Genomic DNA, 25,639 nt, shown 5'->3' with positions numbered 1-25,639 from the left:
TTAGCTTTGATCATTATTTATAAATTGGATACTTCCACAGACTGCATACTTCTCTATGCTAATTATAGAATCCGCCCGTGTGTACTGAAAATCCCTGCAATTGCATATGGAAACCAATGAAACCCATTGTTTTTCTGTCAGCAGACCTCTGCAGTACTAGTATCTGGACTTGCTCCCATCCTACGCTAGGTGCAAAAGATCTAGAGCCAGATGTTATCACGCTTCAAAAAGTGATAAAGTGGAAAGTGATAAACAACCAGCCAATCAGCTCCTACCTGTCATTTTTCAAACAAAGCCTGTAACATGGCAGTTAGGAGCTAATGGGCTGGTTGTTTATCACTCTACATGTTACCACTTTTTGAAGCTGGATACAGCTGTCCCCTAGTAGCACAGACATCCTACCTCCATATGCATGCTGTGATCACACACTCCAATGAGACTGACCACCACAATCACATGGTCATCAGCTAGGAACGTACAGTTCCCATTAAACTTCATGCGCTCAAAATACAGCTGGTTCAGAACTTAGGGCCTTATTCTGGTTCACCCTTAGAGGCAAACTTCTTCTCAAATAGACAGAACCATGTGCACTGCAGGTGGGGCAGATGTAACATGTGCAGAGAGAATTAGATTTGGGTGAGTTAGTTTGTTTCTGTGCAGGGAAAATACTGACTGCTTTATTTCTACACTGCAATATAGATCTCACTTTGAAGAAAACCGCCACCCAAATCTAATTCTCTCTGCACATGTTATATCTGCCCCACCTGCAGTGCACATTGTTTTGTCCATGTGAGAAGGAATTTGCCTCTAAGAGTGAACCAGAATAAGGCTAGTGCAGACGCATCATGGTATGCATGCACAGACACTGACTTCACTCTTTTGCGCAGAAGCAACCGATGCCCACATCTTTTATCTGTATGTGCACATATCTCCCAACCAGAATCAAACTCTATAGCTGGCAATATACCAGGCAACATGCATGCAATTTGTACATCGCGTGTATTTGACAGACAGTCTGATGTGGTGCGTGCTCCTGTGCGCATCGTACCAGAGCCAGCGAGTCGCACGATGAGGATCTTTTGGATCACATCCTAGTCCGGCAGGTTTGGTTGGTATCGCATACGATATATTGGGCAGCTCAAAAGGGGGATCGCGGGAGACTTCTCAGTTTCACCCTAGTAGTGTGTGGAGGAGGGAGCCTTATGATTTCATTGTTTTTGATGCATCCATCTGCAGCATTTAGGCAAGTGAAACACTGAACTCAAACACATATTTGTTTCGTACAATTGAGTTATCGGAACATTAATATTTAGCTTTTTGGAGCCACTTTATATTTTATATATTTTTTTTTTTTTTAAGCAGAATAAACCTGTAACGGCAATGAAATAAAACGTCCAACCTTAACATTAACCCAGAACAAGGCCAAGATTTGATGTGTGACTCATCCGTACATCTGTTGCAATATATACCAATATAGCTTATTGTTTCGGCACATTAAAATGAGAGTGTTCTTATCCCTTCACACCGAATGTAGGATTACACTCACACCACCAGAAATAGTCTTTGCCCTCGTTTCATTTATCTTCTCCTGGGCACAGATAAAAGCTGAAAAATGGAACTACTTAGCTTTGTGAGCTTAGGGAAGTCTGAGTGGCTAGAGGCAAGAATGGGTATTATTAAAAAGTCACAAACAGTTCAGAAAACCTAGGTTTAAATAATGAGGACCTGTGTGTTAATGCTGGCAACTTAGCTTCTTCATTTAATGTACCAGCTGCTACTTTATACGCTGTTAAAAAGTGCACAAACTAAGCAGTAAAAAAAGGCTGCTTTCCTGATACCTGAGTCTTAATGCTGATGGGAATGTCGCATTTAACAGTAAAAACAAGCAACATTAGATTACTGAAAGGATTTAAAAAAAGAAGAGGCAAGCAAGCATTGTCTACTGCGGGGGAAGAAACGGCTCTGTTTCACCGACTTAATGATGTACGGTAAAATTAGAGAGATACCTTCCAAGGAAGAAGGCACATAGTAATCACCTTTATAGCAGTGCTTAACAGACTAGTAAGTGAAACAGTAATTTCGCCAACTGTGAAATGGCTTTAAAAGAAAACAATTCTTCAGACAATTTACTTAATAACTTAAGCTCCAAGAAGTTACAGTAGTCCTTACTAACGACAGTACAAATTCATTAAAATAACCACTTATATATGTATGAAATAAGCAGAACATTTACTGAGGCTCTTAATGCTTCTGTGAAATTCATGCGCGAGAGATTAATAGTTTAGGCAGGAGGATTTTTAATTAATTGGTCTGAATATATACACAAATAGAAGGAGCAACTTCTGACTGAAACCAAGAAAGAAAATCCATTTTTTTTTTAGTAAAGTAAGGAGTATTAATCGAATATAAAGTTTTAATATTTTGTGTAAAACTCTGCATAGTGGAACCTTGTAGTGTAGTTCATTAGTTGTATTCCACAACATTAAGGCCTCGTCTGCACAAATGGGCTGGAAAATGCATGGAATATATTGTGTACTTAAGTGACTTGTTTTTAACATGTTTTCCATGTGTCGGGCTTTTAGTAATATATTATAGAAATGTAATGCACTGAGAAATGGGTTTTGCTGCATTCTAAAAATGTAAAAGCAGTGTTAAAATATTAGAACACAATGCTGGGAGCAGTACTATTGACCCTTACTTTAATACACTTGTTATATGTTTCTTAATGTGTGAAAAGCACACAATGTAGCAGATGCGAACAGGTCTCAAAGGTTATTTACGATATAAAAATAGTTCGCAACATCACTGTGCATATGCAGTTCGAACTTGTGTTAGCGAAAATAAACCCCTCTTAAACAGCATGCATGTATTTTCCTTGTGTCCTAACGGAAGCAGTATAGTGGATCAGGATATTTAATGATTGTGGATCAGGCCAAATGGCAAGTGGGATTATCAGAGTATTTAAATGTGCATTTGGGAAGTGGACAATTCAAAGGGAGAAAAATTATGGTGAGGGGATTTTTTGTGCCTCATTAAAAAAAGGTAACTTTTTATTTTGGTGTGGGGGATAAAAAAAAATTAGAATTAGAATGGGTTAGGACTAGGGTGGCCAATCCCGGGATCGGCGGGATCCCGGGATTTGGTCCCTAAAACGCTGGGATTTCAATCCCGGGATTAGAGTTTCCAATCCCGGGATTTCGGGATTAGACTGCGCATGCACAGTCTACTGCCGGGCAGCGTCTGAGTAAGTGCTCAGACGCTGCCCGGCTACTCCCGTCCCGGCATTGTTGCTCTGCGCAGCGCGACGAGGCCAGAGGTCACGCTGCGCGGGCCAAGCAGCTACGCAGCCCCGTCCTGGGCGCGCAGCACGATGATGTCATTGCCCGCCTGCCTGCCCGGCTCCTGCTGCCGGCTCGGAGTGAAGTGGCCGCCTCAGCAATCGATCGCCCACCCTCCCAGCTTCACCGACCACCCGCACCGCACATGTAAGTAAATATGCGGGGCAGCCGGGGCGGGTTTTTTAATTAGGGAAGCTAATCTCGGGATTGAAAAAATGCTCCTGGATTGGTTTCCCTAGGACCTAAAAATCTTGGGTGACGTAATATGTGGAAAAACTGTAGACACACGCTTGTAGTATGTAGGGCTCCTCTACCATTATTTAAAGCACTTGTAGCTATCGCTCCCTCCCGGTCACGCTGCGCCGGCCTCCCTGCAGCGCAGTTCTCGCACCGCCCACATAAGTAAATTTGCAGGGTGGCAAGTTTGGGGGGTGGCGGGGCCGTTTTTTTTAATTTGGGAGGCCAATCCCAGGATCCCGGGAATCCTAAAATTGGGAATTTTTCAATCACAAATCCTGGGATTGAAAAAAATGCCTTGGGACTGGACTCCCTACTTGTGGCCCATATTGCACTAGGGGGAGCGTACACAACTGCTATGATGGGTGCTTATCATCATAAAAATAAAGGATGGGGGATTGTGTCACATGTGTGACATCTAGTGGTATAAAATTGCAGGTTCTTATAAGTCAAATGTCAAAGAATATTCCATAGTATCGAATGAAAAAGATTTCATATTACCAATTGTGAATTGCTCCACTGATGATAGCTGAACATTAAAAGATGTTGGCAACAAGCCTCCAGTAATGGATATAGCTGGACTGATGTTGAATGAATGCTCTATGGTGACAAGAGCTGATGTTATCCTGATGATGACCACTGGCTCCCTGGTGCGTCTCTTTAGGGATCTGGCTAGGTATCCCAATGGTGGTTGAAACTTGTTCCAGATTCAGGTGGTGCTCTAGCTTTCAGGAAATTGGACATCAGTGGATGCAAGGTCCAAGTATAAATGCTCACCGTGTCTCCCCGGATCAGTATGCCTCCGGCTTCCTCAGGAGCGAATGATTTGAATGGGCAAAGAACTCCTCTTTATACCACTTTCCTTAATTGGTGACCTGCTTCACCTATATCCACAATCAAGGTCATGTGACCTGTCGGCACTCCCCATCTGAATAAATTAATTACCGAACAGATGTGCATGTTTGTTCTTATGACTGTATTGCATGAACTAGCGTATATATTTTAAAAATAAACATTTTAAAAATTTGATATGACGGCCTCCATGATATAAATATATGATATGTTTGATTTTTCATGATGGTTTTTAAAATTCAAATCAAAGTTATAAACATGTGAAGCAGGTCACCAATTAAGGAAAGTGGTATATAGAGGAGTTCTTTGCCCATTCTAATCATTCGCTCCTGAGGAAGCCGGGGGCATACTGATCCGGGGAAACGCGTTGAGCATTTATACTTGGTCCTTGAATCCACTGATGTCCTGTTTAATTTCCTGAAAGCTAGAGCACCACCTGAATCTGCAACAAGTTTCATCCACCATTGGGATACCTAGCCAGATCCCTAAAGAGACGCACCAGAGAGCCAGTGGTCGCCATCAGGATAAAATCAGCTCTTGTCACCATAGAGCATTCAGTCAACATCAATCCAGCTATATCCATTACTGGAGGCTTGTTGCCAACATCTTTCAATGTTCAGATATCATCAGTGGAGCAATTCACAATTGATAATATGAAATATTTTTCATTCGATACTATGGAATATTCTGTGACATTTGACTTTTAAGAACCTGCAATTTTATACCACTAGATGTCACACAGGTGACACTATCCCCCATCCTTTATTTTTATGTTTTCTGTTGTATATTTTCTTCATTTATTATATTGAGTTTTACATTTATCTAAAGTTGAGTTAATAAATATTATTTATTGTACTACCGTTTGATCAATAATTAATTATTCAGCCAGCGCTGGCACACCCCATTTTTTTTCTACAATATCTGTACCACTTGGTGCAATTTATGCACCGAGAGGACTAACAGGATTCAGGGACAAACTCTGACATTTACATTCAAACACATTCTGATGGGGTTTTTTTTTACCATTTGTATGAGGCGCAGGAATGTATTTGGATACGCTTTCTTTTGATTAATATTTCTTTCCATATTCAAGGAATGCATTATAAAGATATTTTATGTCCTAGTAGCAAGGACACTATACACACAAATACAGAATTACAACTATATTTCCACATATTGTATGATATTACAATGTTTTTAAATTCATCTTTAGATCACCGATAACCAATGGGAAGTTAAACTCTCTAACCAATTAGAATAACAATCGTACACATTATATGTACAGTACTTTGGACCAACCAATGGGACCAATACCATACAGCAGGGGTTCCCAAACTTTTTGGAATCATGGCACCCGGAAGTATCAGAATTATTTTTCATCACCCCTAGGCTACAGGTTTCTCATTGAGAAAGTTAAAAACAAATATTAAGTTAAATATACTGTGTTTATATCTCATCATTAGGATAAGTAATGTGGTATTGGACAGGATTCACTTCTGTTTGTGCACAGTTTGACTATAATGTTAAACATAAATAACTAGAATTGATCCTGGACCACCAACCCAGGTCACCCCTGCAAGTCCTCCAAGGCACCCCAGGGTGCCACGGCACACAGTTTGGGAACCCCTGCCATACAGTAATATACTGCTTAACAAGCAGGACGGACAGATTATGCGATGATCATATATCATGACAGCAAGATCCTGCATGTTGTGTTTTATGCAATGCGATAACAATGAATGCCTATATGGATATTCGATTACATAGATCGTATAGCATAGAATGTGTAGCATATAAATCTTTATAACTGAATTTGTAAAGTGTGGCTATCATGCGCCATTTTACATGGTCTAATGTATTTATATCCTTCTGGTGATATGGCCTCCAGAACTGGTCACAGATGAGGCTGTACCAATAACATGACATTATTCCTTATTTTTTTCCTGCTGCGGATTCCTCTCCCTATGCAACCGAGCATCTTCATGCAGAATAGTATCCAACATATTGAGTGGTTGTCTTGTCTGGTGTACACACCACAATGTGAACCACATCGTAGAGCGCATCGCTCCATCTGAGATGCAGCACAAAAGATGGAAGGATGCAAGGATGACGGGTTTAGCAACAGATTGGGTGTACATACTAGAAGATGGTAAGTCTGATCTGTCCCCAGATGATGGTGCGTAGAGTGTACACCAATCTTAAGACTGAAAAGTTGGGCTCAACCTAGAACCACTTGATTATAAAAATAAGCTTGGTATAATTAGTAAACATGATTGCAGACTGAATTACCTGCAGCCTCTATTTAATTAGAAGACATATTTACTGTGTACATAATAAGTAGGAGGCTTGATCTCACAGGTTTATTTATTGGCTAAAAATGGACAGAATAAACAGACATACTGTACTATATTGTTCATATACACACACACAGACAGACACACATGCTGTTAATTGCATTTTCTGCCTCTTACACTGTTCTTTCATGGTTCTACAACCTTTCACATCTGAGAAAGAACTGTGGCCTGTGCTTTGTCATTTACCATCACAATCACAGCACCCCTGAGACTCCCACCTGGTGCTATAAAATGCTAGTCATACAGAGATGGATTTCCAATGCTGGGAGAACACCACCTCATCACATGACATTTGCTGAATGTTACAAGGGCGCAAAGAGGATAGGCCTGCCGTCCCCTGAGACAAACCCCAAGTGCTGCCAGTGCATGTAAATGCATAACGGAGAAATAAGGAAATATAAACAGTAATACAACAGTGTAACATTGTGTCCCAAATAAATGTTGAAACAAGGCACATACTCTAAATATATACTGTAACAATGTTTTTATTTTTATTTTGTTTTTAGCACCTTACAGCATTATCATGTCAGATTCCACAGTACAGGTATACAATCAAATGAAAACCTTGACCTGTAATGTTTTAATGTTTCCCTTTTATAGAAAATATAAAAAAAAAAATTACACATTTCTATTATATAACAAATGTGAGCGACGCTGGCATTTTTCGCAGATATTTTGCACAGAGATGTTGGCACTCAAAGGGTTAAGCGCTTTATCTGGTAGAATGGTACTATCAACTGCTTAACCCCTTCCTGACAGAGCCAGTTTTTGCGTTCCTGACAGAGCCATTTTTTTCAAATCTGACATGTCTCACTTAAGTGGGGATAACTTTTTTTTGCTTTTACTTATCCCAGTGATTTTGAGATTGTTTTTTCGTGACACATTGTACTTCAAATTAGTGGTAAATTTGGGTCGATACAGTCTGTGTTTTTTTGTGAAAAATACCAAAATATCGTGAAAAAATGGAAAATTTAGCGATTTGCAAAATGTTAAATTTTCTGCTTGTGAGACAAATAATCTTACCACTCAAAATAGTGAATAACTAACATAGACCATATGTCTACTTTATGTTGACATCATTATTTCAACTTCCTTTTAATTTTTTGGGACACTAGGAGGCTTACAATATGAATAGCAAATTCTCAAATTTTCAAGAAAATTTCAAACACTGATTTTTTTAGGGACCAGTTCAGTTCTGATGTGACTTTGAGGGACTTGTATGTGAGACACCCCCATAAATGATGCCATTTCAAAAACTGCACCCCTCACAGTATTCAAAACAGCATTTTGGAAGTTTGTTAACCCTTTAGGTGTTTCACAGGAATTAAAACAAAGTGTAGGTGAAATTTCAAAATTTCTTTTTTTTTGCAGATTTGCAATTTTAATACATTTTTCTAAGGAACACAGTACATTTTACTAGAGAAATGTGACTGAAAATTGATTCCCCCAATTCTTTTGTTTTCATAAATATCCTATATGTGGCCCTAGTGTGCACGGTGACCAAACCACAGGCTTCATAATAGAAGGAGCACCTACTTGATTTTGGAGCCTCCTTTTTATGAGATTATTTTTTAGGCACCATGTAGGTTTCTAGGCACCATAAGATGCTAAAAGTTAGGAACCCCCCACAAGTGACCCCATTTTGCAAACTACACCCCTCAGGGAATTCATCTAGGGGTATAGTGTACATTTCAAACCCCCAGGGGTTTCACCAATTGTGGTACAACTGGGCAGTGAAAATGAAAAATTAATTTTTTTACACAAAAATGCAGTTCTGGCTCCAAATTTTTCATTTTCACAAGGAATGAAGGAGACAAAGCACCCCAAAATCTGTGCCCCAATTTCTCCCGAGTACGGCAATGCCTCACATGTGACCAAAAAATACCAGTTGGGTGCATGGCAGGACTCAGAACGGAAGGAGTGATTTTTGGATTTTGCAGCTCAGATTCTGGTGGAATTTTGGTGGGTGCTATGTCGCATTAGCAAGACCCCCAAAGCACCAATACAGTGGAACCCCCCCACAAGTCACCCCATTTTGAAAACTACACCCCTCAGGGAATTCATCTAGGGGTATAGTGTACATTTCAAACCCCCAGGGGTTTCACCAATTTTGATACAAGTGGGCAGTGAAAATGAAAAATTACATTTTTTTACACAAAAATGCAGTTCTGGCTCAAAATTTTTCATTTTCAGAAGGTATGAAGGAGAAAAAGCACCCCAAAATCTGTGCCCCAATTTCTCCCGAGTACGGCAATGCCTCACATGTGACCAAAAAATACCAGTTGGGTGCATGGCAGGACTCAGAAGGGAAGGAGTGATTTTTGGATTTTGCAGCACAGATTCTGGTGGAATGAATGGTGGGTGCTATGTTGCACCAATACAGTGGAACCCCCCCACAAGTCACCCCATTTTGCAAAGTACACCCCTCAGGGAATTCATCTAGGGGTATAGTGTACATTTCAAACCCCCAGGGGTTTCACCAATTTTGATACAAGTGGGCAGTGAAAATGAAAAATTACATTTTTTTACACAAAAATGCAGTTCTGGCTCAAAATTTTTCATTTTCAGAAGGTATGAAGGAGAAAAAGCACCCCAAAATATGTGCCCCAATTTCTCCCGAGTACGGAAATGCCTCACATGTGACCAAAAAATACCATTTGGGTGCATGGCAGGACTCAGAACGGAAGGAGTGATTTTTGGATTTTGCGGCTCAGATTCTGGTGGAATTTTGGTGGGTGCTATGTCGCATTAGCAAGACCCCCCAAGCACCAATACAGTGGAACCCCCCCACAAGTCACCCCATTTTGAAAACTACACCCCTCAGGGAATTCATCTAGGGGTATAGTGTACATTTCAAACCCCCAGGGGTTTCACCAATTTTGATACAAGTGGGCAGTGAAAATGAAAAATTACATTTTTTACACAAAAATGCAGTTCTGGCTCGAAATTTTTCATTTTCAGAAGGTATGAAGGAGAAAAAGCACCCCAAAATCTGTGCCCCAATTTCTCCCGAGTACGGCAATGCCTCACATGTGACCAAAAAATACCAGTTGGGTGCATGGCAGGACTCAGAACGGAAGGAGTGATTTTTGGATTTTGCAGCTCAGATTCTGGTGGAATTTTGGTGGGTGCTATGTCGCATTAGCAAGACCCCCCAAGCACCAATACAGTGGAACCCCTCCACAAGTCACCCCATTTTGAAAACTACACCCCTCAGGGAATTCATCTAGGGGTATAGTGTACATTTCAAACCCCCAGGGGTTTCACCAATTTTGATACAAGTGGGCAGTGAAAATGAAAAATTACATTTTTTTACACAAAAATGCAGTTCTGGCTCAAAATTTTTCATTTTCAGAAGGTATGAAGGAGAAAAAGCACCCCAAAATCTGTGCCCCAATTTCTCCCGAGTACGGAAATGCCTCACATGTGACCAAAAAATACCAGTTGGGTGCATGGCAGGACTCAGAACGGAAGGAGTGATTTTTGGATTTTGCAGCACAGATTTTGGTGGAATGAATGGTGGGTGCTATGTTGCACCAATACAGTGGAACCCCCCCACAAGTCACCCCATTTTGCAAAGTACACCCCTCAGGGAATTCATCTAGGGGTATAGTGTACATTTCAAACCCCAAGGGGTTTCACCAATTTTGATACAAGTGGGCAGTGAAAATGAAAAATTACATTTTTTTACACAAAAATGCAGTTCTGGCTCAAAATTTTTCATTTTCAGAAGGTATGAAGGAGACAAAGCACCCCAAAATCTGTGCCCCAATTTCTCCCGAGTACGGCAATGCCTCATATGTGACCAAAAAATACCATTTGGGTGCATGGCAGGACTCAGAAGGGAAGGAGTGATTTTTGGATTTTGCAGCTCAGATTCTGGTGGAATTTTGGTGGGTGCTATGTCGCATTAGCAAGACCCCCCAAGCACCAATACAGTGGAACCCCCCCACAAGTCACCCCATTTTGCAAACTACACCCCTCAGGGAATTCATCTAGGGGTATAGTGTACATTTCAAACCCCCAGGGGTTTCACCAATTTTGATACAAGTGGGCAGTGAACATGAAAAATTACATTTTTTACACAAAAATGCAGTTCTGGCTCAAAATTTTTCATTTTCAGAAGGTATGAAGGAGAAAAAGCACCCCAAAATCTGTGCCCCAATTTCTCCCGAGTACGGCAATGCCTCACATGTGACCAAAAAATACCAGTTGGGTGCATGGCAGGACTCAAAAGGGAAGGAGTGATTTTTGGATTTTGCAGCTCAGATTCTGGTGGAATTTTGGTGGGTGCTATGTCGCATTAGCAAGACCCCCCAAGCACCAATACAGTGGAACCCCCCCACAAGTGACCCCATTTTGCAAACTACACCCCTCAGGGAATTCATCTAGGGGTATAGTGTACATTTCAAACCCCCAGGGGTTTCACCAATTTTGATACAAGTGGGCAGTGAACATGAAAAATTACATTTTTTACACAAAAATGCAGTTCTGGCTCAAAATTTTTCATTTTCAGAAGGTATGAAGGAGAAAAAGCACCCCAAAATCTGTGCCCCAATTTCTCCCGAGTACGGCAATGCCTCACATGTGACCAAAAAATACCAGTTGGGTGCATGGCAGGACTCAGAAGGGAAGGAGTGATTTTTGGATTTTGCAGCACAGATTCTGGTGGAATGAATGGTGGGTGCTATGTTGCACCAATACAGTGGAACCCCCCCACAAGTCACCCCATTTTGCAAACTACACCCCTCAGGGAATTCATCTAGGGGTATAGTGTACATTTCAAACCCCCAGGGGTTTCACCAATTTTGATACAAGTGGGCAGTGAAAATGAAAAATTACATTTTTTTACACAAAAATGCAGTTCTGGCTCCAAATTTTTCATTTTCACAAGGAATGAAGGAGACAAAGCACCCCAAAATCTGTGCCCCAATTTCTCCCGAGTACGGCAATGCCTCACATGTGACCAAAAAATACCAGTTGGGTGCATGGCAGGACTCAGAACGGAAGGAGTGATTTTTGGATTTTGCAGCTCAGATTCTGGTGGAATTTTGGTGGGTGCTATGTCGCATTAGCAAGACCCCCAAAGCACCAATACAGTGGAACCCCCCCACAAGTCACCCCATTTTGAAAACTACACCCCTCAGGGAATTCATCTAGGGGTATAGTGTACATTTCAAACCCCCAGGGGTTTCACCAATTTTGATACAAGTGGGCAGTGAAAATGAAAAATTACATTTTTTTACACAAAAATGCAGTTCTGGCTCAAAATTTTTCATTTTCAGAAGGTATGAAGGAGAAAAAGCACCCCAAAATCTGTGCCCCAATTTCTCCCGAGTACGGCAATGCCTCACATGTGACCAAAAAATACCAGTTGGGTGCATGGCAGGACTCAGAAGGGAAGGAGTGATTTTTGGATTTTGCAGCACAGATTCTGGTGGAATGAATGGTGGGTGCTATGTTGCACCAATACAGTGGAACCCCCCCACAAGTCACCCCATTTTGCAAAGTACACCCCTCAGGGAATTCATCTAGGGGTATAGTGTACATTTCAAACCCCCAGGGGTTTCACCAATTTTGATACAAGTGGGCAGTGAAAATGAAAAATTACATTTTTTTACACAAAAATGCAGTTCTGGCTCAAAATTTTTCATTTTCAGAAGGTATGAAGGAGAAAAAGCACCCCAAAATATGTGCCCCAATTTCTCCCGAGTACGGAAATGCCTCACATGTGACCAAAAAATACCATTTGGGTGCATGGCAGGACTCAGAACGGAAGGAGTGATTTTTGGATTTTGCGGCTCAGATTCTGGTGGAATTTTGGTGGGTGCTATGTCGCATTAGCAAGACCCCCCAAGCACCAATACAGTGGAACCCCCCCACAAGTCACCCCATTTTGAAAACTACACCCCTCAGGGAATTCATCTAGGGGTATAGTGTACATTTCAAACCCCCAGGGGTTTCACCAATTTTGATACAAGTGGGCAGTGAAAATGAAAAATTACATTTTTTACACAAAAATGCAGTTCTGGCTCGAAATTTTTCATTTTCAGAAGGTATGAAGGAGAAAAAGCACCCCAAAATCTGTGCCCCAATTTCTCCCGAGTACGGCAATGCCTCACATGTGACCAAAAAATACCAGTTGGGTGCATGGCAGGACTCAGAACGGAAGGAGTGATTTTTGGATTTTGCAGCTCAGATTCTGGTGGAATTTTGGTGGGTGCTATGTCGCATTAGCAAGACCCCCCAAGCACCAATACAGTGGAACCCCTCCACAAGTCACCCCATTTTGAAAACTACACCCCTCAGGGAATTCATCTAGGGGTATAGTGTACATTTCAAACCCCCAGGGGTTTCACCAATTTTGATACAAGTGGGCAGTGAAAATGAAAAATTACATTTTTTTACACAAAAATGCAGTTCTGGCTCAAAATTTTTCATTTTCAGAAGGTATGAAGGAGAAAAAGCACCCCAAAATCTGTGCCCCAATTTCTCCCGAGTACGGAAATGCCTCACATGTGACCAAAAAATACCAGTTGGGTGCATGGCAGGACTCAGAACGGAAGGAGTGATTTTTGGATTTTGCAGCACAGATTTTGGTGGAATGAATGGTGGGTGCTATGTTGCACCAATACAGTGGAACCCCCCCACAAGTCACCCCATTTTGCAAAGTACACCCCTCAGGGAATTCATCTAGGGGTATAGTGTACATTTCAAACCCCAAGGGGTTTCACCAATTTTGATACAAGTGGGCAGTGAAAATGAAAAATTACATTTTTTTACACAAAAATGCAGTTCTGGCTCAAAATTTTTCATTTTCAGAAGGTATGAAGGAGACAAAGCACCCCAAAATCTGTGCCCCAATTTCTCCCGAGTACGGCAATGCCTCATATGTGACCAAAAAATACCATTTGGGTGCATGGCAGGACTCAGAAGGGAAGGAGTGATTTTTGGATTTTGCAGCTCAGATTCTGGTGGAATTTTGGTGGGTGCTATGTCGCATTAGCAAGACCCCCCAAGCACCAATACAGTGGAACCCCCCCACAAGTCACCCCATTTTGCAAACTACACCCCTCAGGGAATTCATCTAGGGGTATAGTGTACATTTCAAACCCCCAGGGGTTTCACCAATTTTGATACAAGTGGGCAGTGAACATGAAAAATTACATTTTTTACACAAAAATGCAGTTCTGGCTCAAAATTTTTCATTTTCAGAAGGTATGAAGGAGAAAAAGCACCCCAAAATCTGTGCCCCAATTTCTCCCGAGTACGGCAATGCCTCACATGTGACCAAAAAATACCAGTTGGGTGCATGGCAGGACTCAAAAGGGAAGGAGTGATTTTTGGATTTTGCAGCTCAGATTCTGGTGGAATTTTGGTGGGTGCTATGTCGCATTAGCAAGACCCCCCAAGCACCAATACAGTGGAACCCCCCCACAAGTGACCCCATTTTGCAAACTACACCCCTCAGGGAATTCATCTAGGGGTATAGTGTACATTTCAAACCCCCAGGGGTTTCACCAATTTTGATACAAGTGGGCAGTGAACATGAAAAATTACATTTTTTACACAAAAATGCAGTTCTGGCTCAAAATTTTTCATTTTCAGAAGGTATGAAGGAGAAAAAGCACCCCAAAATCTGTGCCCCAATTTCTCCCGAGTACGGCAATGCCTCACATGTGACCAAAAAATACCAGTTGGGTGCATGGCAGGACTCAGAAGGGAAGGAGTGATTTTTGGATTTTGCAGCACAGATTCTGGTGGAATGAATGGTGGGTGCTATGTTGCACCAATACAGTGGAACCCCCCCACAAGTCACCCCATTTTGCAAACTACACCCCTCAGGGAATTCATCTAGGGGTATAGTGTACATTTCAAACCCCCAGGGGTTTCACCAATTTTGATACAAGTGGGCAGTGAAAATGAAAAATTACATTTTTTTACACAAAAATGCAGTTCTGGCTCAAAATTTTTCATTTTCAGAAGGAATGAAGGAGACAAAGCACCCCAAAATCTGTGCCCCAATTTCTCCCGAGTACGGCAATGCCTCATGTGTGACCAAAAAGTGGCAGGACTCAGAAGGGAAGGAGTGATATTTGGATTTTGCAGCACAAATTCTGGTGGAATGATGGTGGGTGCTATGTCGCATTAGCAAGACCCCCAAAGCACCAATACAGTGGAACCCCCCCACAAGTGACCCCATTTTGCAAACTACACCCCTCAGGGAATTCATCTAGGGGTATAGTGTACATTTCAAACCCCCAGGGGTTTCACCAATTTTGATAAAACTGGGCAGTGAACATGAAAAATTACATTTTTTTACACAAAAATGCAGTTCTGGCTCAAAATTTTTCATTTTCACAAGGAATGAAGGAGACAAAGCACCCCAAAATCTGTGCCCCAATTTCTCCCGAGTACGGCAATGCCTCACATGTGACCAAAAAATACCAGTTGGGTGCATGGCAGGACTCAGAAGGGAAGGAGTGATTTTTGGATTTTGCGGCTCAGATTCTGGTGGAATGAATGGTGGGTGCTATGTGGCATTAGCAAGACCCCCGAAGCACGGTGAAATTATGAACCTAATATTCCATAGATGTGTGGTATATTTTAAAACACTCCTTTATACATAGGCCGGGTTTGTCGGGGCAAGTGTCACACTGGAAAATAGTTTGCTTTCTTATTCCCTTTTTATAGCAAACTTTGCACCTTTTTTGTGTCCTGCCCTTTTTTCCAGTGGAGGGGATTTCATCAGGAAAATGCTGCCCTGGTACAATACGGGGGCCAGTACTAGAAGTACTGGGGCCCTCTGCCTGCTGGTTCCCAAATATTAGGCCCTTTATGACTTCCTCTTGAAAGTGCATAAATGTCCCCCTCTGGCCGGTAGAACGGAATAGCACGTAAGCGTTATACAGTGCCATCTGGATGATATACACGGCCACCTTCTTGTACCAGATTTTTGTTTTCCGCAGGGCACTGTACGGCTTCAGTACCTGATCTGAAAGATCCACTCCGCCCATGTACCTATTGTAATCCAGGATACAATTAGGTTTGGAGGTGTGGGTACTGGTACCTCGTACAGGGACGGAGGTGGTACTGTCTCCGTGAATTGTTGTCAGTATAAGGACATCCCTCTTGTCCTTATATTTGACCAACAACATATTTTCGTTGCATATTCCCCTGCTTTCACCCCTTCTCATTACTTGGGCAATGTGCGTTTTTGGGAGGCCTCTTTGGTTCTTGCGCACAGTACCGCAAGCTGCTGTACCTCTTGAACCAAGGGCCTTAAACAGGGGGATGCTAGTGTAAAAGTTATCCACATAGAGGTGATAACCTTTATCCAGGAAGGGGTGCACTAAATCCCAGACAATTTTCCCACTAACACCTACGAGGGAGGGGGGGCATTCTGGCGGTTGAATTCTTGAATCCTTCCCTTCATAAACCCTAAACCTGTGGGTGTACCCTGAGGTGCTTTCACACAGTTTATACATTTTTATGCCATACCTTGCCCTCTTACTGGGAAGGTACTGGCGGAATTTAACCCTTCCTTTAAAATGTATAAGGGACTCGTCGATACAAATAAATTTTTCAGGGATGTACACCTCTTCAAATTTGGCACTGAAATGATCAATGACCGGCCTGACTTTGAATAGCCGGTCAAAGGTGGGATCATCTCTGGGTGGGCACTGTGCATTATCGGTGTAATGTATAAATTTAAGAATTGTCTCAAATCGAGTCCGGGGCATGGCCATACGGTAAAATGGAGTACTGTACAGAACATCTGTACTCCAATATTGCCTAATTTCTGGCTTTTTTACTATGCCCATATGAAACACCAGACCCCAAAACGTCATCATCTCTACTGCATCTACAGGGGTCCACCTAGCAAATGATGACGTGGGGTTTTGAGCAATAAACTGCTGGGCATATAAATTAGTTTGGTCCACCATTAAATTTATAAAATCATCAGAGAAAAATAATTTGAAAAAGTCAATTTCTCTGAGACCTGTGGAATCAAATTGGATTCCTGGCATGGCCAAAAACTCAGGAACCTGGGGCTCAAAATTGTCTGGTGGTGGGGTCCATACTAGATCAATTATTGGGGGGGGAATCTCAGCTGATCTACGGGGGCGTCTTTGAGGGGGTCCCTCATCACCAGAGGAGGAAGAGGAGCTTAAGACGAATCCTTCAAATTCCCCGCTTGCATCACTGCCTGTGTCAGAGTCAGAGGCAAGCATGGCATATGCCTCCTCCACTGAATACATTCTCCTGGATGACTGGGAGGACATTTGGGAGGACATTTGGGAGGACATTTGGGATGCCATTTTTATTTTTGTGTTACTGGTAGTGAAATGTTTCAACACGTGTATAGTGTAGGGGGGGGTACAAACTTTATTTCAATCCGGGGGGTATGTAGTGTGTATGTGGTGCAGAAAAAAAAAAATACTTTATACCAATAAAAAAAAAAAAAAAATGAAGGGGTTAAAAATAAAAAATTGAAGGGGTTAAAAAAAAAAAAAAAAGGTCCTGCGCCAAAAATTGAGCACAGATGTTGGTCAGTAACGTCTGTCACTGAACAGCGCTCAAAGGCAACAGGAATCTGATCAAAAAAAAAAAAAAAATTGATCAACCCTGTGCCGAAAAAGCTGATCAGTGATGTACGTCACTGATCGGCGCACAGTGGCCACAGGACACCCACAAAATCAGTGTGTGTAAAAAAAAAATTAAAAAAAGACCCCACAGCACTCACAAAAAAAAAAAAAGGTGATCAGTGATGCGACACTGATTACCAGTGAGGGACAGCAGGTGCACAACCTTTGGTGCAACTGACAGTGCAACTGGCAGCAACTGACAGGTATATATATAAAAAAAAAACCTCTGCGCCCCCAAAAAGTTGCTGATCAGCACAGATATACTGATCAGCACAAAAGGGGGGGTAGCAGACACAAAATATACACTCTCTATCACTCTCTGTCACTATCTCTCTCTATCTCTCTATCTCTCACTATCTCTCACTATCTATCACTCTAGGACACTGCAGCAGCAGCACTGACAGTTATATGTATAAAAAAAAACTGCACCCCCAAAAAGGGGGGGTAGCAGACACAAAATATACACTCTCTATCACTCTCTGTCACTATCTCTCTCTATCTCTCTATCTCTCACTATCTATCACTATCTATCACTCTATGACACTGCAGCAGCAGCACTGACAGTTATATATATAAAATAAAACCCCTGCACCCCCAAAAAGGGGGGGTAGCAGACACAAATCTCTCTATCTCTCTACCTCTCACTATCTATCACTATCTATCACTATCTATCACTGTATGACACTGCAGCAGCAGCACTGACAGTTATATATATATAGAAAACCCCTGCACCCCCAAAAAGGGGGGGTAGCAGACACAAAATATAGCTCTCTCTGTCACTATCTCTCTATCTCTCTCTATCTCTCTCTATCTCTCTATCACACTGCAGCAGCAGCAGGAAGTCTCAGGAAGTCAGATCCAGGAAGCGTCCAGCACGCTACAAGCAGTGATAAGGTGATCAGGTAAGGTATTTGCAAGGATCAGGTAAGTATTAGCAAGGATCAGGTCGGTATTCACGGCAGGCAGGCACGGTGACCGTTCTGCACGCTATTCCAGACCGGAATGGCGTCTGCAGCGCAGTCACCGTCAGTTTAAATGTCGCGCCTTGGCTGTGATTGGTCCGTGGGTCCCACGGACCAATCACAGCCTTGGGGGCAGGTGGGGTGAGGGTGGGGTGAGGTGTCATCGTCACCGATGACCCCCTCATGCCCCCTGACGCCCGGCGGTGATTGACACCTGTGTTACCGAGCGTCCGATTCGCTGGTAACACAGGAAAACGCTGTGAATGGCTGTTCACACTGAACAGCCAATCACAGCGATCGCCGACGGGGGGGCGACATCGCAGCCCCCCCTGGGCATGCAGGGACATGTCTGCTGTCAGGGACAGCAGACATCGTTCCTCTGTCACTGCGTCTCGAGACGCAGTGACAGTTTAAACTCATGACGTACATTTATGCCATGTGTCGGGAAGTACCTCCCGGCCATGACGTTAATGTACGTCAAATGTCGGGAAGGGGTTAAGTTATGGTGCAACTGGACACTTAGGGGGTGAAATGTAATAGGATGAGAGATTCAGAAAATGCGAGATTTGGTATGAAATCTCCAGTTTTTTTAAAGTGGCAATCATTTACACTGCAAAATCAAACTGGTTTTGCAGTGTAAATGATTGCAGCTTTAAAAAAAACTGGAGATTTCTTACCAAATCTCTCACTTTCTGGATCTCTCATCCTATTACATTTCACCCTGGATGTCATAGGTGTCCCACAGCTGGATTTTTCCTCAGTATTCAAAAGTGTTGTAGTAACTTGGTCTCACAATTCCTCTCCCTCAATGAGTAAAACACATAATAAAAGATACACTCACCCGTGCACCCAACCTTAGAACGATTACATGCTCTCTTCCGGAAGAATCTTCAATATTTAACTTGATTGTACTGAACTCATTATCAACAAACAATAACCTAAAGCAAGAATATAAATATAGATATAAAGTTAGTATTTTCCTAGTACCCCACCTATTAATAAAATGCTTTATTATTAGCTAATAGCAATATTAGTCAGTTACCTCACATGACAATCTTTCATCTATGAGAGAGTAAATACCCACAATGCAACCCTCTATATGTGAATTTACATGGATTTTCACATCTTTATGTGGCAGCAAAATGCATCAACACAAAATTGGATTTATGTATTTAATACATTTCTAATTAGTTAAATCTAACTTTTGTAAAGGTTTCTGGAAGGGTAAGTAGCACTAGATACATTGGCACTATTGTACCATGATATGCGCTGCAGGAACATTGCAGAGAACTGAATTTTCTTAGAAATTTTTAGTTGTACAGTATCTAGTTGAATATACAGTAAGATACTTCTCTGCGACTTCTATTCAATGACATAAACACATGGTGCTTCTTAAACTGTAATAATACAGAGATGATGTAACACTAGTTACAAAAGAGTCCCTATAGAGGGTGAAAGGATGAAAGCATAGCTACTTATTCAGAGTACTTGAATGCAATTCAGTGCAATGTGCTGCCTGACATCACTGCTAATTTTCCTCGCACCTCTAACCCCACTTCCTTGGAGAGCCACTGAGGTCCAATGCCCAGGGGACTCACTGTTAGGAATCTATTCATCCCCAGCATGTGCTGTCAAATGCTGCTTCCCCAGATAGAAGTGCCTGGGTGACTCTGGAAGTACATGGTGTAAGTTTATTGTTGTTAAGGCTGCCACTTTCACACCTGACACAACTTACAGCTACTGTACACAAGCAACTCTTCAATATTTGCCTGTATCATTTTATTCCCGGCCAAGCTACTGTTACTGGAGACTGCTTAAGTCACAGAACTTTTTCTTTTCTCATTAAGGCATCAGGCGTTTTTATATGCTATGGTTGTACATGAATGTCTGGCATAGATAGCTCTTATATGTGGAGTAAACCATAATGCGCCACAGTTTACAAAGCGATGTGCTAACGAGCATTAGCTCTACAATGATTCTGTTACTTTACGAGTGACTCTAGATGACATGCTGGCCGGTTATTTCTTTACCTAAAATACTTCATTTTTTCAAAGACTTCCAGTAATTGTTGTTCTAAAAAACACTTTAATTTTTCACGTGATGTACCCAAGGTGGGGGAAACGCACACACAAACAACAATATTTTATTGCTACGCAGATTAGGTTTGGAATGAATATGTTGCAGGTGTAAACACGGAACCACCGTTAAGTCGATTGGTATCCAAATATTTTGCCTTCTTGCAGCTGTTCTAAATGCCCTCTATCAAGAGATTTCATTGCTGTTTGCCCAAGTCTCAACAATGTAATTAAGTTTCCAATGAGGTAATTTAAATGAGATTAAACTTTGACAGATGTATTTGCATTGTAAATGTGACTGCCTTGTTTGCACTTTCCAAGAAACCTAGAAAAAAAGTAAAAATTCTTATTATGTTGGCAAATTATCTACGTACTGTACCAGACTCTCTACTAAACAATCTTCGGTGCAAATTCTCTATAAACAACAGTGGAAGTTCTTTGGTTTGCATTTAGGGTGAATTTACAAAACAAAACTCTTTATGGTAGTCTAATAGGTACATCTTTATGGGTAGTTTATATCAGTATAATACTTTTTGCTATGGTTCCTTTATCATGATGGGAAATTGAAATTCTCCAAGGCAAATTCACTGCGGTTCCAGCAGCAGCCGCGGCAGATGGACGCGTCAGTGTTATCAGGACTCTACTGATAGACAAACAGTTGCTCTGTTCAATCATCCCCCTGAAGGTTTGTGCTCTACGCCACACTGCTCCATTTCCCATTATCCCCATGGTAACTCACTAGCAAGTAGCGGACTGTAGGAAGTTATTAACACTTAACCAGTGAAACAAAGCGATCACTTAAGGAGCAAAGGAAGGCAAGAAGATTGTAGATGTATGCCAAACCATTTTTCTAATAAAGTGTGGCACGTAAACTGGGTTTGCAAACACATAAGCATTATCTCAGTAGCGCCCGCAGGGGGGTTTTGGAGTACCCAGAAACCCCCCCCCGACAGAGTTTTACTGTCACAGCAACAGTGACTACTGCATCCACGATTGGAGCTGTGTGTGTGCACCGAGCGAGTTCTGCCTGTCTGTCACAAAGAACGGCAGAGGGGAGCTGCAGGTACTCAGCAGTGGAAATTGCAGTTCGGACATACAGTATATTGAGCCCCCAGCCATCTACTTAGATTCCTGGCCACTCAGCCCTCTAATGAGCATGCTCGGTCATCTATTATGCGCCCCAACTGCTCATCATCTACTAACCACCCCTGCCGCTCAGCTCCCCGGTAATCAATGCACAGCCCCAGATGGCTGTATGTGTTTCTAAAGGTGCAGCCGTTAAAACGACCCGCACCGGGGCTGAATGGGGGTTGTACGGATCCGCCTTCAGGGTGCCGTGGTCTACCTGCACAGTCCCAAAGCAGCTTTGGGGGACACCCAGCCCTTGACAATGAGCCATCATTCACAACAGTGCTTATAATATATATGGTCAGTCAACATTCCTTGTTTTAAACTATATGGCTACACTGATGTTTCCTGTATGATTGCACGGGAAGCCTATGTGGAGGGAGAAGTTTTAATATTATTGTGGGTATTGTACTACAGTGTAGTGGTAAAGTGCAACCTGTAGGGGGATGTAGTGTAATGTGTCATGTAGTAGAGCATGTAGGGGGATGTAGAGTAACATATAGTGTAGTACAGCGAGTAGGGGGATGTAGTGTAATGTCTAGTGTAGTACAGCGTAAGGTAATGTGGTGTAATTTAGCATGTGGTGCCCTTTTTCTGTATATTTAATAAACTGGTAATTTTTTTTTTACATTTTATAATTAATTTATTTAATTTGTGTCATCACATATTTGCAAAACCCCCCATAGAAATCCTGCGTTTTCCCCTGTACTTGTATACGAGATCACAGAATCACACATATAGAAGTCTAATGCTGGGTACACACCAGGACGACTAGGGCCCGATCCGCACAATCTAGATCCAATTCCGATCAATTGGATGTAGATTGTGTGCTGATTGGGCCCTTTTCTGACCTGGTGTGGACCGATACCGATCCGATGCGCGGTCCCGCGGGTCGGTCGGTCGTTATTGAGATCCTACCTGCTGCAGGTAGGATCTCAATGACGACCATACAGCCAGGTGCGGGTCGCCATCGGATCGGACCCGCTCACGGTGCACATCGTGAGCGGGTCATGCCCCCCCCGAGTCATTGTGAGCGGGTCGGACGAGACACTGACGACCCGCTCACGATGTGCATCGTGAGCGGGTCGTCCTGGTGTGTACCCCGCATAAGGTGGTTTAACACTTCTCAATCTTATGAACTATTGTGAACGAGTGACCGTCTGAGCCAGAAGAAAACTTTTACCAACACCCTCCAGAGCAGGGATAGGGAACCTTTGACCCTCCAGCTGTTAAACTAAATATCCCAGCATGCTCTGCTGAAGTTTTGCTATTTAGCAATGCTAAAAGATGCTGAGATGGTGTAGTTTGACAGCAGTTGGAGAGCCAATAGTTCCCGCATCCATGCTCTAGAGCAGTGGTTCCCAACCTGTGGTACGTGTACCCCTGGGGGTACGCGGCGGCCCGGCCTGTAATGGCGGCCGCGGCAGTCAGACAGGTTGCTGGAGGTTGAGGTATGCGGCGCCGGCTTCTGAGACTGAGGGGAGGAGAGTGCATTGCGCATCTCTCCTACCCCTCAGTGTGCTTCCCTGTGACTGGCCTCACGTCCGCCAATCAGAGCTTGCGGGCCGGCAGCCAATCAGGAGCCGGCCCTCGAACTTTGATTGGCGGGCAGCCCAGTCACAGTGAAGGGAAGGAGAGATACGCAGTGTGCTGTACTCTCCTTGTCTGAGAGAAGCAGCGGCAGCAGCTACACGGCAGGGGGACACTGGACTGTCCTCTCCCCAGCAGCAGCATCAATGGTGAGTGTGAAAGTGCTCCTCCACAAGGAAGGAGGGTGGTGAAGGTGGCGCTGTGACCTGTGTTGAGTCACTAGCAGCTGCTGGTTTGTGTCGGGTTAGTTAGGCCCGAACTATACAACACTAGAACAAGGAAAAAGGGGGGGTAGCAGCGCTGAAAAAATTGATTAAAATAACATGAAAATGAATAAAAGGATTGGACTGATTGTACAATTAAAAACAATACAGGTTGAGTATCCCATTTTGGATAACGGATTATTCCGTATTTCGGAATATTTTAATATTTCAATGATGTATTTTGAAGTATCTTGCATTTATGCTGTATAAACACATAAAATACACACAAATATATTTTATTACCACATAAAATACACACAGATATTTTATTTGTTCAAAAAACAAGGTTTCAAAACATGAAACAAAATGTGTGTACTATCTCAGATATTGAATTTGAATGCCAAGCAATCATTTTCTTGTACATATATAGTGCCTGTTACATATCATGTCCTCAGTAGTGCTGTTACAAATGTCCCCAGTGAGTTTTTAGCAAAAATAAAAAAATGTTTTCACTTTCTGGAATGTATGGTTTTCGGAATAATTCGGATAACGGATATTCGAATACGGGATACTCGACCTGTAATACATTTTATTCAATTAATTACCAAATTGTGCTGGTACTTTGTAGAGGGTTTTTGGGGGAAAATTGGGTCACAATGGGGGACTGTCCATTCCTATTAGGCCTGGGGTCAGGACCATGTAAAGTGAAAATGCAAAACAATTGGATAGGGATTACCGTCCACCTGTAGACAAAGTTGGGGTGTGTAGTTTCTCTCCCTGGGACTCAAGGCCCGAGTTGGTGTTGGGGCCTAGTCACCGTCCAGAGTAGGGGAGACACCCAGAGTTGGCACTCCCAAAGATGGTGCTGGGGTCCTTCGAGATGGTATAGTGTCCACGGTTAGGTAAATCCAAATAGGTCCAAGGCTGGTCTGGAACAGTCCAAAAAGTGGGCCTATTGATAAAGCCGCTGAGCCGGCAAAACGCGTCAGTGTTGTTTATCCCCACTTTTTGGACTGTTCCAGACCAGCCCATTGTGACCCAATTTTCCCCCAAAAACCCTCTACAAAGTACCAGCACAATTTGGTAATTAATTGAATAAAATGTATTATTGTTTTTAATTGTACAATCAGTCCAATCCTTTTATTAATTTTCATGTTATTTTAATCAATTTTTTCAGCGCTGCTAACCCCCCCCCCCCCCCCCCCCTTTTTTTTTTTCAATGGTGAGTGTGCTGCTGCTGCTGGGAAATACTATGGGGGAATTGCTGGCACTGTGTGGGCATACCATATTGCTGGCAATGTGGGGGCATATTTATTGCTGTCACTGTGGGGGCATTGCTGGCACTGTGGGGCATACTTGTTACTGGCACTGTGGGGCATACTTGTTGCTGCCACTGTGGGGCATACTTGTTGCTTGCACTGTGGGGCATTGCTGGCACTGTGGGGCATACTTGTTGCTGGCACTATGGGGGCATACTTGTTGCTGGCACTGTAGGGGCATTGTTGGCGCATACCCAGTACCACGGGGGCACCGTTAGCGCATACCCAGTACCATACCTGGCACCGTGGTGGCATTCCCGTTTCTGGCACTGTGGGGGCATACCTGACACCATTGGAGCATATGTGTATCTGGCACTTTTGAGGGCATATGTGTATCTGGCACTATTGGAAGGCTAATGTGATCCGTTGGTCTGTTGCTTCAGTAATAGAGATTTGACAGTGTTCTGTTATTTTATATGATGTCCGCAGAATGGGCTGAGCTTATATTGTGGTCAAGTGGTTGCACTTTTTTTTTCCTCGTCATTGCCAGTATGACTTGACCCTGTTAAGCCACACCCTTCAAATGAGGCCAAACCCCTTTTTAGGCCACGCCCCCTAAAATTTCACGAGGGGGTACTCCTAAATGAAAAGCCTAATCAAGGGGTATGGGAGACAAAAAAGGTTGGGAACCACTGCTCTAAGCTACCATGTGTGGCACTGCTGTGCTCAGGCAAATGCATTGTACGAAAATGAAACTGAACTGAAGAATGAACGTTCAACTTTTAGTGAGCAACAGCTCACTGTCTCTTTCAAATGAGCCGTTTGAAAGATCCGCCTCACTCGCGACCGACCTATCTCTAATAGGTATATTAACCATTGGCCTATCCCGTATGTGATATTAGTGAATCAAATTGATAATTAACACGTGCCACCCCCGGCTCATCTCACGCAACAGTATGTAAAGCGGGGAGGAACACAGCGGTTGGCAATGA

The 25,639-nt window shown here is 42.7% G+C and overlaps 1 protein-coding gene across 1 annotated transcript in view; it reads right to left on the bottom strand.

Annotated features, from left to right (window-relative positions):
* FANCL (FA complementation group L) overlaps positions 1-25,639 on the bottom strand; it is an 84,833-nt gene that overhangs the window by 43,119 nt on the left and 16,075 nt on the right. The window contains exon 6 of the mRNA XM_083175898.1: positions 19,234-19,330. Within this exon, the coding sequence (XP_083032024.1) occupies positions 19,234-19,330 (97 nt within the window). The remainder of the gene's footprint in view (positions 1-19,233; positions 19,331-25,639) is intronic.

This window comes from Crinia signifera, chromosome 3 (assembly GCF_055691185.1).
Source record: "Crinia signifera chromosome 3, ASM5569118v1, whole genome shotgun sequence".
NCBI classification, from domain to species: domain Eukaryota; kingdom Metazoa; phylum Chordata; class Amphibia; order Anura; family Myobatrachidae; genus Crinia; species Crinia signifera.
This window is presented reverse-complemented; position numbering and strand designations above follow the sequence as displayed.